The sequence below is a fragment of the Tauraco erythrolophus genome, chromosome W (genome assembly GCF_009769465.1).
Source record: "Tauraco erythrolophus isolate bTauEry1 chromosome W, bTauEry1.pri, whole genome shotgun sequence".
Lineage (NCBI taxonomy): Eukaryota > Metazoa > Chordata > Aves > Musophagiformes > Musophagidae > Tauraco > Tauraco erythrolophus.
The window spans coordinates 483,300-501,352 of record NC_141497.1 but is presented as its reverse complement, the minus strand read 5'-3'; the positions used below and the strand labels follow the sequence as shown (position 1 = coordinate 501,352).

The 18,053-nt window shown below is 43.1% G+C and overlaps 1 protein-coding gene across 1 annotated transcript in view; it reads right to left on the bottom strand.

Annotated features, from left to right (window-relative positions):
* LOC104375664 (homer scaffold protein 1) overlaps nucleotides 1-17,720 on the bottom strand; it is a 166,409-nt gene extending 148,689 nt beyond the window's left edge. The window contains exons 1-2 of the mRNA XM_086630194.1: nucleotides 17,571-17,720; nucleotides 3,546-3,677 (exon numbers count right to left, since the gene is read on the bottom strand). Coding sequence (XP_086486320.1) covers nucleotides 3,546-3,647 — 102 coding nt within the window. The 5' untranslated portion in view covers nucleotides 3,648-3,677; nucleotides 17,571-17,720. The remainder of the gene's footprint in view (nucleotides 1-3,545; nucleotides 3,678-17,570) is intronic.
* Nucleotides 17,721-18,053: the final 333 nt, after the last annotated feature.

Sequence of the window (18,053 nt, the reverse complement as noted above, 5' to 3'; positions counted from 1 at the left end):
TCTGGAGCACCTTTCCTATGAGGACAGGCTGAAAGAGTTGGGGCTGTTCAGCCTGGAGAAGAGGAGGCTCCGGGGTGACCTTATAGCGGCCTTCCAGTACCTCAAGGGGGCCTACAAGAAAGATGGGGAGAGGCTGTTCAGGAGGGCCAGTTGTGATAGGACAAGGGGTAATGGTTTTAAAATAGAGGGAGGTAGATTCAGATTGGATATTAGGAAAAAAATTTTTACCATGAGAACTGTAGAACACTGGAACAGGTTGCCCAGAGAGGTGGTGGATGCTCCATCCCTGGAGACGTTCAAGGCCAGGTTGGACGAGGCCCTGAGCAACCTGATCTAGTTGGAGATATCCCTGTTCCTTGCAGGGGGGTTGGACTAGATGACCTTTGAAGGTCCCTTCCAGCCCTAACCATTCTATGATTCTATGATTTAGCACACTCTTAAGTTATTTGAAATAAATCAGGCCAACTAATTCAAAGGGATAAAACAGATAGCAATCCTGACAAGGAATGTTTCTTCCCATACAGCAGAACACTATCAAAAGCACAGATTTATATTCTGGTTGAGAAATTAGCCTCAGTTTTCTCTGAATATCATGGGACATTCTGTTCCTCCTACTACAGCAGCAAGAGGGACTGTGCTAGGAAATACTGATCCTGTGAAAAGAATATTCTTCAACATAGGAATCATCTTTTAGGTATCACTGACTTCTGCCTGACTCCTGATGGAACAATCTTGAGGTGAATTTGTGGTCTGACATATTGAGAAAAGGTCTAATGAAGATAAACAAATGTTTAATTAATTTTCTTCTATACTGTTTGCATGTGAAGTTGATTAGAGTGCCTTTATTTTTATACCAAATAGTCTCGCTCCACTAATTCTCACAGTCACAATAATAATCCAGAAAGAGGTTACTGCTGTTTCACTCTACCCTAGTAATCAGTTTAGGAGGACAAAGGCACATGAACCAAAAAGGAATAGTCCAAAAGTCAAACACTTGATATATGCTTTGGAAATCATCTGCTTATTTAGAGTGACATAACTAAGCAGACAATCTGAGAATAACCAGTTTATTAGAAGACATGAATTTTATTATCTCTGCTCTGATTATTTGTTTCATTAACCTGTTGATATCAGTCACAGACTACATTTTTTTTATGGTTGCAGGCTGTCTTTTTCTCCCTGGAACTTGAAATATTTCATTGGGGCCCAGAGACACTACTGCAAAACAAATTACATACAACAGGGCTGTTCACTTAGGGACTTTGATAAACCAAGTACAAAAAAGAAGTTCCAGAATCAATTTTTAGGGCAACTCCTAGAAGCAACCTGTTTCTGAACAAATCCATTAATATAGTTTATTTGTTAGCATTATTACTAATATCCAGTAGTACCCTGAGCCCTAAATTAGATTTCATGTCCTACAATGCTAGGTGTACCAAAGAGCACTCTGGTAAACCTGACTACAATGCCAGTGCACAGAAATGGGAGTTAGTGATCTGAGCAGAGACACAAGACGAGAAAGAGAAGATAGATCCAGGGTTTCTAATTCAGCTTTTCTGATTCCAAGACCAATATATTTATCAACTACAGTGACTGAATAGACTGTAATCTAAATAAGTTTCTTTTCCCTCCATCAAGTATGTTTGCTAATTTTACAACAACACAAAAAGTTTCACCTTTATGAATTTTAGTAGCAATGATCAGCAATTTTAATTCACATGAAAATAACAATTTGATAATTAAGATATAATACAAGGGAAACTGTTTGCTGAAAAGGTCCTGAAGATTGATCACCATAAGCTTCTGAAAAGGTCTGTGACTTGACATTTTTCTCAACAGATCTGTGTATTCTTTATAAATCACAGCAATCTGAGTAACTGCTAATCAAACATGTACTTAAGACAAAATATCTACTGTAGCTTTTCAGATTATTTTTTCAACAGCAACATAAAGTTTTAAGCCAAGGGCATACTGAAAACTCTTAGACGTCAGTTTGAGGGCAGCGAAAGAATGGGATTCAAAGAACTGTAATTAAGAAGAAAGTATCACTTGGGGAGAGCAAGGAAAGGGTGAAGAAAAGGACAGATGAAAAAAAAAAAATATTTTCACTGGCAAGGACAACCCAGCGTTGAAAGGCAGGCAAACACAGGCTATGCATGACTATGGCATGATATTTTGCCTCTGAAGAAGCATCCTATGATTAAGGAAAACAAGCTAGTATATGAGAGGTAAACTAAATTAAGAATTATGCTAAATCCTTTGAAACATTAACAAGTTATTACCATGTTGGTAAGCAAGTGCCTCTAGGACATACACACCAATTTAAATAAATTACAAAGTTTCTAAATTCACTGAAGCAATGACATGCACAAATGCACATACATATATTCAATATTAATATCACTCAGAATTTCCTGGATTCGTGTTGCTTCATAGAAATGAAAGCTATCAGATTATGAAAAGAAGAAATCTTACAAGTGTATCACACTGTCCAAATAAAGCAGATGTACTGGTTCGCTTTTTAATGATTTTCTGACAGGCCCATGCTTATCCTTGGATAGCGACAATATGGCCCCTCAAAAGGGCCAATATGATTTTTTTTTGTTTATTTAGGTTTTTTTTAATAACAAGCCAATCATTATTCCTTACTCAAGCATGTATTATACATTCCTTTTTATTGCATTTGGGTTTCCAGATCTCTTGTATATTCCAAAGATGAAAATTCTCTGCTTAAAGTAGAAAAATGTTTTTAAACTGTAAATGGAATTCCTCATCTGGAGAAAAACAACATTGGCTTTTATAGGTTCCTGGACTCATATACCAGAGTAGTATCAATAATAACAGGGATTGTAGAAAGGGTGCTCACAGGAATCATACCATCACTTTGAGAAAAAGCAGTTACTGCTTTCCTTTGATTAAGGTGGACTTCCCTCCTGTACAAGTAGATCAGAAAAAAAAACTCATAGCGCACTGAGTTTCTTTAGTAAAAATTTCAACTTTTGCATTCCAACAAGAAAATGTAGCTTTCTTTTGCATTGAATATTTTTCCCACAAGCTTTACTTTAATCCTGCACATGTTGAAATATCTGTAATTTGATGCACTACACAGCAGAAAGGTGAATGTGGCTTAAAAAACAAAAAATGCATCTGAAGACTACCAACAATTTTTTTCTAGGAAATCTATACACAGAAGAAACACCACATAGTCTACTCCTTTAAATTCTGTCATGAAAAACTGTAACAGAAGAATAACTTTAAAGAAGAGAAACCTAACAAGTGAATACCTAGAAAGCATTAACAGCATACACTGTGATAGTTTAAATCTCCCTCCTTTCCTCAATCAGTTAAAATAAAATTCATAGGCAACAAAGTGTTATAACAATATTGTCTTGTCTTTTTACATTATAAAGATAGATACAGAACATTTTTTGTAAATTATTTTTAAATAACAACAGTAGTGAGTACTGAGTCAAGATACAACCAGCAGGAATCAAATACTCTTAAGCTGCTTGACTGGCAGAATAGTCGTCATTGGTCATACTTACTTTTGAAAGGTGATGTTCAGATGAAAATCCCAAGCCATAGACTGTATTCGCCCTGCTGTCTGCCCATTGGCCAAACTTCTGGGATGTTTTAGTAAATGTCATGTTGGGGGTTATAGTGCTATTTATTATTGCCTAAACAAAAAAGTAATAGTTGTAAAAAAGGGGTTCTGTGGTTTTGATTTTTTTAAAAAGACTACTGAATAATTGAAAATGCCAGTATTATAGACAAGTATCTATGTACACTGAATAAGACAAACTTGCAACTAGGGAATAGTTTTCTTCTAATTCAATCACAGCTAAAATTATGAAAGCATATATTGGGATACATTCTTTAAAAAGAGCAAAGGGAGAGGCACCTGTTTGCAATTGAAAGCAGTCATTTAATAGTTAGCAAGTCTAAAAAAAAAGTTCTTTAAAGCATCCACATAGGCTAATGAGATCAGAATAGAAGAACTATCAAAGCCTTCTTTTGTCTCACAAGTGTATTTCTTTGTCCCCTAAAGTAATGCCTCTCAAGATCCACTGTAAGCTCCACAGTTGCATTTCCTCCACTGCATATGCAATCCTCACTGGAAAACATGCAATAAAAAAGAAGCACAATTTATTTTTAAGTTTCTGTATTGCAAGAATCCGTTTTTCCTTTATACACACACAAACATGACTAACAGTGACAGGGTCATACACCAACTACAGAAGAAGAGCTACTCTTAGAATAGATTTTTCTTCTCTAGTCCTTGTTACGTACAGGATGGAAGAAGCGCGTCTTCCAGCATACAACTTCTGCTAATGTAAACAAATAACTACAACTATTCAATTATATGCTGGTTCCATTAAAACCAACTAAAGTTTTACCATGGATTTCCTGATTACCTGATCGGCATCACAGAGACATGGTGGAATGACTCCTGCGATTGGTGTGTTGGACTAGAGGGGTATAAACTGTTCAGGAAGGACAGGCAGGGGACATGAGGAGGGGGTGTTGCCCTCTATGTCAACGAACAGCTAGAATGCATGGAGCTCCACCTGGCAAGTGATGACGAAAGAACCAAGTGCCTGTGGGCCAGGGTGAAAGGAAGGGTAGGAGACTTGACAGTGGGAGTGTGCTACAGACCACCCAATCACAAGGACCAAGTGGACGAGGACTTACATAGGCAGATAGGAGTTGCTGCTCGTTCACAAGCCCTGGTCCTCATGGGGGATTTTAACCACCCCGACATCAGTTGGAAAAACAACACGGTGGGGAACAAGCAATCCAGGGGATTCCTGGAATGCAGTAACGATAACTTCCTTCTCCAAGTGATAGAGGAACCAATGAGGAGAGGTGCCATGTTAGATCTCGTTCTCGGCAATAGGGAAGGGCTGGTAGGTAATGTTGAACTCGTGGGTAGCCTTGGCTGCAGTGACCATGAGATGGTGGAGTTTGAGATCCTAAGGGCAGCTAAGAGGGGGAAGCTCAGCAAGCTTGAAACCCTCGATTTCAGAAGAGCTGAATTTCGCCACTTCAGGAACCTCCTTGGTAGTGTGCCATGGGATAAAGCCCTGGAGGGACTGGGAACCCAAGATTGCTGGTTGACTTTCAAGGATCATCTCCTCCAAGTTCAAAGGCATTGCATCCCTAAAAGGAAGAAATCAGGCAAAAACACCAGGAGACCTATATGGATAAACAAAGAACTCCTGGCTAAAATCAAATACAAAAGGGGAATACACAAAGCATGGAAGCAGGGACTGGTAACCTGGGATGATTACAAGGAAGTTGCTCGTGTACTCAGAGACCAGGTTAGAAAAGCTAAGGCCCTGACAGAGTCAAATCTGGCCAGCGATATTAGAAATAACAGAAAAGGGTTTTATAGGTATGTGAGAGAAAAAACAAAAATGAGAGAGAATGTGGGGCTGCTCCAGAAGGATACAGGTGACCTGGTTACTGAGGACGTGGAGAAGACTGAAATATTCGACAACTTTTTTGCCTCAGTCTTCACTGGCAACCACTCGAACCACACTACCCAAATCACAGAGGATGTTGGCTGGGTCTGGGTGAGTGAAGAACCACCCAGGGTAGGAGCAGATCAGGTCCAGGAACACCTACAGAACCTGAAGGTGCACAAGTCCATGGGACCTGATGAGATACATCCATGGGTCCTGAAGGAACTGGCGGCTTAAGCTGCTAGGCCACTAGCCATCATATTTGAGAGGTCCTGGCAGTCTGGTGAGGTTCCTACAGATTGGAAAAGGGCCAACATAACCCCCATTTTTAAAAAAAGGACCAAGGACAACCCAGGAAACTACAGACCAGTCAGCCTTACCTCTGTGCCAGGTAAAATCATGGAACAGATTCTCCTGGTAGCTGTACTAAGGTACATAAAAAATAATTAAGTGGTTGGTGACGGCCAACATGGCTTCACTAGGGGCAAGTCGTGCCTGACTAATTTAGTGGCCTTCTACGGCAAAGCTACAGAGCTGGTTGACATGGGTAAAGCAACGGATGTCATTTTCCTGGACTTGTGCAAGGCGTTTGACACTGTCCCACACGACATCCTTGTCTCTAAAATGGAGAGACACGAATTTGACAGATGGACCACTCGGTGGATAAAGAACTGGCTGGACGATCGCACTCGAAGAGTTGTGGTCAATGGCGCAATGTCTACATGGAGACCAGTGTCAAGCGGTGTTCCTCAGGGGTCTGTTCTGGGTCCAGTGCTGTTCAACATCTTTGTCAGCGACACGGATGACGGCATTGAGTGCACCCTCAGTAAGTTTGCCGATGACACCAAGTTGTGTGGTGCTGTGGACTCACTTGAGGGAAGAGATGCCATCCAGAGGGACCTTGATAGGCTTGAGAAATGGGCCAGTGCAAACTGCATGAGCTTCAACAAGTCAAAATGCAAGGTCCTTCACCTGGGTTGGGCCAATCCTAGGCACAAATACAAACTGGGCACAGAGTGGGTTGAGAGTAGCTCTGAAGAGAAGGATTTGAGGGTGTTTATAGATGAGAAGCTCAACATGAGCCGGCAGTGTGCTCATACGGCCCAGAAGGCCAACTGCATCCTGGGACGTATCAAGAGAAGCATGGTCAGCAGGTCAAGAGAGGTGATTCTCCTCCTTTACACTGCTCTTGTGAGACCCCACCTCAAATACTGCGTCCAGTTCTGGTGTCCCCACCATAAGAGAGACATAGATCTGTTGGAGCATGTTCAGAGGAGGGCCACAAAGATGATTCAGGGGCTGGAGCACCTCTGCTACGAGGACAGGTTGCGGGAGCTGGGATTGTTCAGCCTTGAAAAGAGAAGACTTCGGGGGGACCTAATAGCTGCCTTCCAATACCTGAAGGGAACCTACAGGATGGCTGGGGAGGGACTTTTTACAAGAGTGTCCACTGATAGGACAAGGGGAAATGGGTTTAAGTTGAAGGAGAACAGATTTAGATTAGATCTTAGGAAGAAATTCTTCAGTACGAGGGTGGTGAGACTTTGGAATAAATTGCCCAGAGAAGTTGTGGATGCCCTCTCCCTGGAGGTGTTCAAGGCCAAGTTGGACAGAGCCTTGAGTAGCCTGATCTAGTTGAGAGGCGTCCCTGCTCATGACAGGGAGGTTGGATTAGATAATCTCTAAGGTCCCTTCCAGCCTATGCCATTCTATGATTCTATGATTTCAACAGTATTTTCGTCACATTAAAGTTTGTCTAACATTCCAAATCTGTGATGTGGAACTGTCCAGCTGACAAAGTATGCCAGGATAAAATCTTATAATAACACCAATGGGTTCCATTTAAAAATTGATAGTCATTACAGTTTATAACTATCCAATGTGAACAAGAAAGAATAGCCATAAAACTAGATATGTGTATTCGAAGTGAAATGCAGGCATGCTTTCTCACCTGTCTGGTGCTACTAAGAGTTTCAGCCATGTCGCGGACTGCCTGTGTCTTCTTCCAATGGGTCGCAACCAACCGGCTGTTGCGACCACAACGTATTCCACAATCAGAAGGCTCTTCTAAACTCACTGCTATCTTAGTCCAACAGAGAGCTCCAACTCTCACTCTCTAGGGGGCTCCTGCCACTCCAAACTCCAGGAGGGAAATGCCCCACTCCCTCTTGGGAGTGCCCCGCCTTTAAGCTTCCCATAGGTCACGTGGTCTCCGGCCAACCAACGTGACTCAGCACCTGTCTTGATGAGGCACAGGTGCTTCTCATGTAGCAGCCAGGAAACTTCCCTGACAATTCCCCCTTTTCTTTTAAAAAAAAAAAAAATGCCTCGCAGCCTTTAGGGGTTTCCAACGTTTCAATTCCATTTTCCGTCGCCGTTTGTAAGTCATTCTCATTTTTTGTCGTAACGTGACGGCAGGTATATCCATTGATCCGGCGACGACGGATACATCCACCTTGGCTGCTGTGGCTGCTTTTTCTGTTGATCAACCTGTGGCTGCCATAACGCTCCCGCAAAAGTTTTGTCCAGACCATTATGCATCTGCATACACTTTCTCATTCTTTTATTTCTCAGCCAGCCGTTAGTGTAAACCTCTGATTCGCATTGCCTAGCAATATGGCCTATTTTTCCGCACCTGTAACATCTCTGTTGTCCATATTTATGGCAATTAACCGAGCCATTAACTTTTCCAGCATTTATTGTCCGCCTTTGACCCTTTCGTCCTGGGCATTCCGGTTTTATATGTCCCAGGTTTCCACATCTATAACACTTCTGCTTCCTAACACGCAGGGAACCCGGAAGGGCTAGTGCCACGGGGAACGCACTAGGCCCTCCCCTCATTTCTGTTATAGATGATTCTTTATTGTTAACTGGTACCCCCAGAGCTTTAGCCAGGTCCCAGTCCCTGGCCTCTATTGCTTTTGTTCTAACCTCATCCCAGAAGCGAACTGGGTCATGAGGCTGAACTGTTACTGTAGTCGCTCCCAAGGGGTCTGATTCCAATAAACAGGCGGATTCTGGCGACTTTCTCCTTGGTCTAGGTGCGGTTGGTAACTTCCCAGCAGAACTATCACTTGCTTCAAAGGTTTCTCCTGCAGTCTCTCTTGCTGCAGGGTGGGTCATGGCCTGCTGAGAGGTTTCTCCTGCAGTCTCTCTTGCTGCAGGATGGGTCATGGCCTGCTGAGAGGTTTCTCCTGCAGTCTCTCTTGCTGCAGGATGGGTCATGGCCTGCTGCAGCGTTTCCACTACAGCTGCTAACTGCTGGGATATACCTTGCAGTATTGTCATAACTTGCTGTAGTATTATTGGCTGCACCAAACGTACCTGGGCCGGATAACCAGATACCGCGGGATATGAAGTTGCCAAGGGTGGGGCCAATTGCTCAAATGGCAGAGCCGTAGGCATAATAATGGGGGAAGGGGGGGCTGTTGGGGCAAAGGGTGGGGGACGTTTTAACACCTCCTGCAGGGTGGGGCAAAGTCCCTGCACAGTCCCCGCAACTTCCTTGATCTCCTTGAACAGTGAAGATAAATCCAATTCACTGTCCATGCTGTCTGAGGCCAGTCCTCCCTCGGACAGTTCGTCGTCTTCCTCAAAACCTTTGCCCATTGATACGTAATCTGTTGCTTGAATTATATTATCCAAGGCCCCCCATGTACGCAACAGGTCAGTTTTGGTCGAGTCCTTATTCTCAAAGACTACTTCACAAAGCAACTTATCCCCCAACTTCTTCCATAGCTCAAGGCTAAAGGACGTATTGAGACTCACTAGGTCTTCACGCTCCGCCACCCAGTTAAGTAAATTATATAGATCCTTGCTTCTTATATTGGCCCCTGCAGCCATTATCGCAGATTCAAGAAATGCAAAAGTCTGGCCTTCCTTTACAGAGTTCTGTCTCATGTCCATTCCCAGCGGCTCACCTTGTTCCAGGTGTCTAGGTCAAAACTGGTCAATCCGCAGCTCCTGCTGCTCTCAAGCTTCGCTGGGTTTTATCTCCACCGCAGTTCACCCTGCAGTCCAGGCAGTTTGCATTTCGACGAATCACATCGGGGTCACCAGATGTCGTGGACTGCCTGTGTCTTCTTCCAATGGGTCGCAACCAACCGGCTGTTGCGACCACAACGTATTCCACAATCAGAAGGCTCTTCTAAACTCACTGCTATCTTAGTCCAACAGAGAGCTCCAACTCTCACTCTCTAGGGGGCTCCTGCCACTCCAAACTCCAGGAGGGAAATGCCCCACTCCCTCTTGGGAGTGCCCCGCCTTTAAGCTTCCCATAGGTCACGTGGTCTCCGGCCAACCAACGTGACTCAGCACCTGTCTTGATGAGGCACAGGTGCTTCTCATGTAGCAGCCGGGAAACTTCCCTGACACAGCCACATTTGTTAAATAATTCACAGCCCTTTTCATAAAACACTGGCTAGTAGATGTTTTGTAACACGCATATGAAAGAGAATGTCCTTAAAACTTCCCAGAAAATAGCATACACTGTGAACAGAACAGTTCAGGAAGAATCTTTCTTACATGCCAGTTATTGCGTTCCAAAGGTTATTGTCAATATGGGTCCTACTGTCTCACACTAGAGTTGAGAATCTTTTGAACATCGGTGTGCACGTGCTTTATTCTACTTTCATGAAACCATAACCCCTGCCTTATCCCCAGCAGTGCAAAGCCAGTGATTACTGTAGAATCCTGGAGCAGCAATAAAATTCACAGGGTCCAAATCAACTTCTCTGTTAGAGGTAAAGAAATCTTAATTTTATTCTTTGAGTAGCAGGAACTGGACTGATGCACAGAGAATAAAAATATTTTCTCAGGATGGTGACAGTGAGAAACTTCAACATCAGAGACCAAGTACTGCTCTCCCAAGCCTGAGATCTTCTAAAAGTCATATCCAGTCTATACTACTTGTGTGAGATGGCCTTCTGGATGGATATTAAAGTGAGTAGTTAGAGTTTACATAGCATCCTTAGCTTCTGCTGAGATCAACACAGCTACCATCAACATCAAATTTTCTCTGAATTCTACAGGGCAAGCCTGAAAAATTTACAGCTGAGAGGCCAGCTAAGCCCACAAACAGCTTCCATGTCCATATGCTAATTCTCAGATGAAGTGAGGGAGAGAAGCATTGCAAGAAACTTCAGAACACATTGTATCACAACATGTGCCAGAGCAACAGCAGCCACCCCCACCCCTACAAAAAGCAGCCTGGGGAGCGCTAACGACCAGAGGGTGGCGCGTCAGCCAGGGCGTGGTGTGGCAGGGCACGGGCAGGCTGCCAGCTCAAGAGGTGAGTTTAGTTGGTGGCCATCACCCTCTCAGAAGGAGCTCAGCTATGGTGATCACCCGGTGGAAGGCGAAGTCCTCTGCACTCAGCAGAAGGGATGGGGCAGCGCAGACAGAGCTCCCACAAAAAAACGTGGCTGTCCAGGTCTTGGGCTGCAGGGAGTGCCTTTTAGAGGTAAGGGACAGCAATGGTGAAAACAGCTGTGTGAGGTGTGACCAGGTGGATGATCTGCTCAGCATGGTGGCAGAGCTGAGAGAGGAAGCAGGAAGGTTAAAGAGAATCAGGGAGTCCAAGACAGAGATAGACTGGTGGTGTCATGCTCTGCCGCATCTGAAGCAGCAAAAGGAAGAGCCACAAAAAAACCCAACCAAGACAAAGGGGATTCTGTATCCTCACCCCATCAGGCAGAAGACAGTAACTTAAAGGAAAGTAACAAATGGCAGCAAGTCCGTACTCAGGGCAACAGGCGAACCCCCTCCTTGCCCACCTCACGTTCCCAGGTGCCTCTGCACAACAGGTATGAGGCTCTGGAGGTGGAAGGCCCATCGATGGATGATGGGGATGACAGTCCATCTACACCAGAGGTGTTGCCAGGGTCAGAAAGGCCTACCCCTGTATCATGACCACCTCCACGAGGAAGAAAAGATGGGTTATAGTTGTAGGTGACTCCCATCTGAGGGGAACAGAGGGTCCAATATGCTGGACAGACCCTCCTCTTAGGGAAGTCTGCTGCCTCCCTGGGGCCCGGGTTAAGGACATGACTAGGAAACTTCCTAGCCTGGTACGGCCCACGGACTACTACTTGTTATTGCTCTTCCATGTGGGTGGTGAAGCTGAAACACGAAGTCCAAGGGCGATCAAAAGAGACTTCAGGGCCCTGGGACGGTTGGTAAGGGGATCTGGAGCACAAGTTATCTTTTCCTCTCTCCTTCCAGTTGCAGCCAGCAACATTGGAAGAAATGGATGCACCTAGTGTTAAAGAAATTCTTTGTCCTAGGGAATTCTTTTTCCCGCAGCAGAGTCTCAGATTTATGATTCCAAGTTAAAAAAATAAATAACGTAATTGAGTGGTACAGCAATAGGAACAGCTCGAGCTGGGTGCCTCCAGAGAAGGACTCTGAACAAAGGAATCCCTGGGCATTTATACCCTTACAGTCTATGCACCCGTTCTTCATGCACTGTTCATGCGTGTTGCACACGTCTCTTGGTCCAACAGTAATTATTGGTCTGGGGTCTTCTTTGTTCCTTATTGGATTCTTTCTCTGTCTCCAGGCAGGCTGTAAGCTGTTTCTTATCTAGATGAGTTGTAGCTTCTGCTGACAATCATGGTCCTCTTATCTTCCATTTGGCACTAGTCTCTGGTCCTCCCTTCATGTAACCAGGCAACAGTTCAAGATAAGTTCAACTTTCCTAGGTGGTAGTTTGCAGCTTGTGGCCTAAGACTTCAGCAAATTTAGCTACTAATGCTAAACAGGGCTATTAGTCCGAACAATTCTTAACAGTCTTAAGCAAGACTATTGAGACAAAAGAATATAGTTAAAAGAATTCAGTTAACCAGACTTAATCTGTAACACCCAGTCTATTAATACATGGCTCCGTGGCTGGTGTCACCACCACAATTTTGGGTTTTTCAACAATGGGATGGCCTACACGGCACCAGGCTTGCTGGCACCAGATGGGATTCACCATTCCCAAAGGGGGAAGAGGGTCTTTGCACATCAGCTAGTGGGGCTCATTGACAGGGCTTGAAGGGGGAGGGGGATAATATCAGGCTTGATCAAGACAAGCTGAGAGCACCAGAAAGAAATTTCAAACACTCCAGCCAGGAAGTCAGCTTCATCAAGGGCCCAACTTAAATGCCTCTATTTAAACACGCGTAGCATGAGGAATAAACAAGAGGAGTTAGAGGTGTGTGCGCGTCTGTAGGGTTATGGTCTTATTGGCATCACGGAGACATGGTGGGATGAATCCTATGACTGGAGTGTCGGAATGGACGGATACAGGCTCTTTAGGAAGGACATGCAGGGGAGAAGAGGAGGAGGTGTTGCCCTCTGTGTCAATGACCATCTGGAGAGCATGGAGCTCTGCCTGGGGATGGATGAGGAGCTGACCAACAACTTCTGGGTCAGGATTGAAGGGAGGGCAGGGACAGGTGACATTGCAGTGGGAGTCTGCAACAGGACACCTGACCAGCAAGGCCAAACAGATGAGGCCCTCTATAGACAAATAGGAGCAGCCTCACGTTCATGAGCCCTGGTCCTCATGGGGGACTTCAACCACCCCAAGATCTGTTGAAGGGACAACACAGCAGGACAGAAGCAATCCAGGAGGTTCCTGGAATGCATTGATGATAAATTCTTTCTCCAAGTGATAGAGGAACCAACAAGGAGAGGTGCTATGCTGGACCTTGTTCTCACCAACAAGGAGGGGCTGGTGGGGAATGTGAAGCTCAAGGGCAGACTTGGCTGCAGTGATCATGAAATGGTGGAGTTCAAGATCCTTAGGGTAGCAAGGATAGCACACAGGAAGCTCACTACCCTGGATTTCAGGAGGGCAGACTTTGGCCTCTTCAGAGATCTGCTTGGTAGAGTACCATGGGATAAAGCCCTGGAGGGAAGAGGGGCTCAAGAAAGCTGGTTAATATTCAAGGATCACCTCCTCCAAGCTCAGGAGCAGTACACATCCCAACAAAGAGAAAGTCAGGCAAAAACACCAGGTTGGCCTGCATGGATGAACAAGGAGCTCCTGGACCAACTCAAGCACAAAAAGGAAGCCTACAGAGGGTGGAAGCAAGGACAGGTAGCCTGGGAGGAATACAGAGAAATTGTCCAAGCAACCAGAGATCAGGTTAGGAAAGCTAAAGCCCTGATAGAGTTAAATCTGGCCAGGGACATCAAGGGTGACAAGAAAAACTTCTATGGGTAGGTCAGTGATAAAAGGAGGACTCGGGAAAATGTAGGCCCTCTCTGGAAGGAAACAGGGGACGTGGCTAATCAAGATACGAAGAAGGCTGAGGTACTCAATGACTTCTTTGCCTCAGTCTTCACTGGCAAGTGCTCCAGCCACACTGCCCAAGTCCTAGAAGGCAAAGGTAGGGACTGGGAGAATGAAGAACTGCCCACTGTAGGAGAAGATCAGGTTCAAGACCATCTAAGGAACCTGAAGGTGGACAAGTCCATGGGACTTGATGAGGTGCATCTGCGGGTCCTGAGGGAACTGGCAGATGAAGCTGCTAAGCTGCTATCCATCATATTTGAGAAGTCATGGCAGTCCGGTGAAGTTCCCAACGACTGAAAAAGGGGAAACATAGCCCCCATCTTTAAAAAGGGAAAAAAAGAAGACCCAGGGAACTACAGGCCAGTCAGTCTCACCTCTGTGCCCGGCAAGATCATGGAGCAGATCCTCCTCCTGGAAACTATGCTAAGGCACATGGAAAATAAGGAGGTGATTGGTGACAGCCAACATGGCTTCACTAAGGGCAAATCGTGCCTGACAAATTTGGGGGCCTTCTATGACAGATTTACAGCCTTGGTAGATAAAGGAAGAGCAACTGACATCATCTACCTGGACTTGTGCAAAGCATTTGACACTGTCCCACACGACATCCTTGTCTCTAAACTGGAGAGACATGGATTTGATGGATGGACCACTTGGTGGATAAGGAATTGGCTGGATGGTCGCACTCAAAGAGTTGTGCTCAACAAGTCGATGTCCAAATGGAGGTCAGTGACGAGTGGCATGGTGGCCAGCTTGAACTCTAATTGAGCTTTGGCTGCACCTTCCATCATCTAGGAGAAAGAAGTACTAAACCACATTTTTCCAAAGAAATATGAAATGACTATATAATTAATGAGAACTGAAAGCCTTAGCAACAACTGCTCAATGTTGTGATGTCATATTGCATAAGAGATTTTATTTTTCAGGTTTCCTCTTGATTCCTAGAGTAGTAGGAGAAAAAGGTTGCATAAAAGATATTTACTCAAGAGGTCATAGAAACCAGCCTGAAGTTCCATCTGATTATTTACATCAGGGTCTCCTTGACATGGGCAACAGGGATCCGGATACTGTATGTGACTACAAAATATGGCTTCTACACTGAACACCTTATGGTCCTAGAACATTTTCTGGAGTCACGTTAGAGGGAGATGCATCATTTCTTGTGCCAGTTATTTTAAGAGGAGACAGTAGCTTCAGCAAACAACAATACACAGAATGTAGAAAGAATAAGCAGAACTTCTTTCTATTCGACCTATCTCAGCTGAATCTGGCTCATAGACCCATTGATACAGAATAAGGGGGAGAAAAAAAAAACAACAAATCACTCTCTCAAAATAGATCAAAGATCTCCACAACCAAATTCAAGTGGGGAATCTGCAATGTACGATACTGTATCTCAGAGGTGAGTGAAGATCACGTCTTAAAAATGTCCTTTTGTTTTCAAGAAGAAAGATTTAATGATGTTCAGGTGATCAGTACAGAAGTTAAATTTTATCCAGGAATCCTACTGGAACATACTGACCTAAAGAGGGGGAAGGGTGTGAGGCAGAAATGGGATTATCACTCAAATATCAAGTTTATCTCTCTCAAACTTTCCTTACTGCAGTCTAAGTGGACATATGCATGAGTTGTCATCACTTACTGGCTTACTGCTCAGCACCTGAGCCACTATAACTGAGCAGCCACATGCACATCATTCTCTCCAACATATAAACCCACAGAGTGCTGTAAACCTCACCAGCACAGAGGTTTACAAGTAAACCTAGTTGGATCATGTATCTATTCCCCCGAGGGAGGGGCATGAGAGCTGCAAAACCAGTATGGTTCAACAAGCATTTTTGGCAGCTGGCAACATATAATTTGGAAACATTTTCAGTGTAAAATTTGTTTTAAAAGAAAAAACACAAAATCATCTTTATTCCATTTCATCTCAAAACTAGAGAATTCAATTGCATAGTTTTTTCTCCTTTGCAAATTTAACACTTCTGTCTGACCAATCGACAATGTAAGGCATTGCAAGCTCAGATGCCAGTAGTGTTACTGACACTCAACTATATGTTTGCAGCAGAGAGACTCTGGATGCACTCTGAACTTAAAAATGCTTTACATTTAGCCCTTTGTGCATACTACATTATGTATGTGCAGACATGTTAGAAAAGATGAGACTATAATTAAAAATTTAAAAATTCTCTAGGAATTATGCTGAAAACCTCCTAAAAATTCTTCTGTGGGTCCCTCTGCTATTCACCTGTATATGTTTCAGAGCAATGTTGTGATGCCTAAAACAATGGCTCTTTCTTAATCATGATTAAGATCCTATAACACTTGGATTAAAACATTATTAGGATTGCAGCAATCACAGAGAGAGTAAATAAAAGTGATAGATTGCATTATCAATATACCTTTCCAGTAGTACTGCAAGTGCAAAGGAAATGCCACAATAGACAAAAGAGCAAATAAATAGATGAATAACTGCTTGACAGTGCAACTCAGCAATCACTTTTCAAGAGTTGCAGCTTTGGATAAAGGCAGAGGAACCCCAGTGGACATCAGAATAAGGATTTTGTAAACTGTGCAGATCAATTAATATGCTACTGATTACAATTAGTAGCCTTGATTTCATAAACCATCTAGTCTCAATTCCAAAGTCTTTTATAAAAAGTCACACGAAGGGTATTTTAATTATTTGACAGAACGAAAAATCATTTGAAGGAGTTCTGAGAAGGTAAGAAAGTCAGAGTTACACTTGGAAAAATTTTGGTAGGCTTTGATACCAGAGTCTCAATCACCTAAAGCAGTATCATATAGAGATCTTTGGCAGAAAATTCCTATATACTTCTATATGATAGAAACTCTCCTTCCTCATTTAAAACAACAATACTCTAGATTTTGAAAATAAAAAAAAAAAGAAAAAAGCAGAGTAATGTTTTTCAGCTTTCAATAAATAGCCAAGAAATCTCTGTGAATACTGCTATGCTCTAACAGAGTATTTTAGTTCCAACTAACGTGAACTGACACATCTCCATAAGTTGCAAATTAAAGTCTCTTGAAAGGATTATAGCATTTAATTACACTCTGTGTATCTAATGTCCTTATTGTAGAGATTTCTGATATGCCATTTGTAAAGTTACTGGTTTTATACCCACTTGGGGTAGAACTTAAAGAACAGTCAAATATTTTCTCCGAGTCCTCCAAATTAATTTCTTAGACAAGGTTTCTTACAATAGCAGCTCAACACATTATCTTTCCTAATTTGAAAAAAAAAAAAGAAAAAAAGAAAAACACTCCCCAAAAAACCCAAACCCAACTCGACTGAGTTTTGATAAAAGCTTACCATGGAGAGCTTTATTAGGAGGGAATAACCATGCTCTCTACAGCAAAAACTGGAAAACTATGTAACAGAGAAGGATTTACTAAGTGATTACAGGCACTAAACAGATGTCCTTCATAATGCTGAAGCCAGTGATATTGATAACATCATTGAATGCAGAGATGAAAACAGGTTATTGCAACCCTATTTGTACTTTTTAGTGCATCTCACAGGGAATGCCTTTTTAAACTGCTTAAAATATTAACTAAAGTAACAGGTCATTGCTTAAATTCAGCAATAGATTTATCAAAGTAAATATGAATGCATGAAAATTAGTATTTTCTAATAAAACACTTAAAACAGGTAATAAAGCAACGCAACCATTTTAACACATCAGTAATCTGTTACTCAGATAATGACAAAAGCATCTGACAAGATACATGAAGGACATCAGAATGGAAAATAAATACAAAAGTTGATCAGCAAGAAAGTTCTCTGAAATAAAGCTTACCTTTGAGCCATCCAAACTGATTATCCTGTAGACATTTCTTGTGCTGTCATAGAAGTAGGACACAGTAACAGCATGCTTGCTGGTGGGAACCCAGTTCTTCTTAGTGTTTGGGTCAATCTGGAAGACATGAGCTCGGGTGCTGAAGATGGGTTGTTCCCTGAAATATAGAGAGTAAAAGTCACTAATCTGATTCGTATGTAATATTGTTGCACACAAGTTATCTGCCAGTTGTGCCCACTGGGACATACATGTTTCACTTTGCATGATAAATTTTTCCTAAGAACTTCTGTATGTGTTGTTGCATAGAGCAGATAAGTGCATTACATATGCAAGCAAAATGCAAGCCTTCTAAAAAAAAATCAGCACTAAGCTGTAGAGTCAAAGACAGCCATCTCTAAATATAGATTCATCCCTGTCCCATCACCTCCCCAGCCCTCACCCTCCATCTATTCCTTTAAACTAACCAGCATCAATACATGTGTA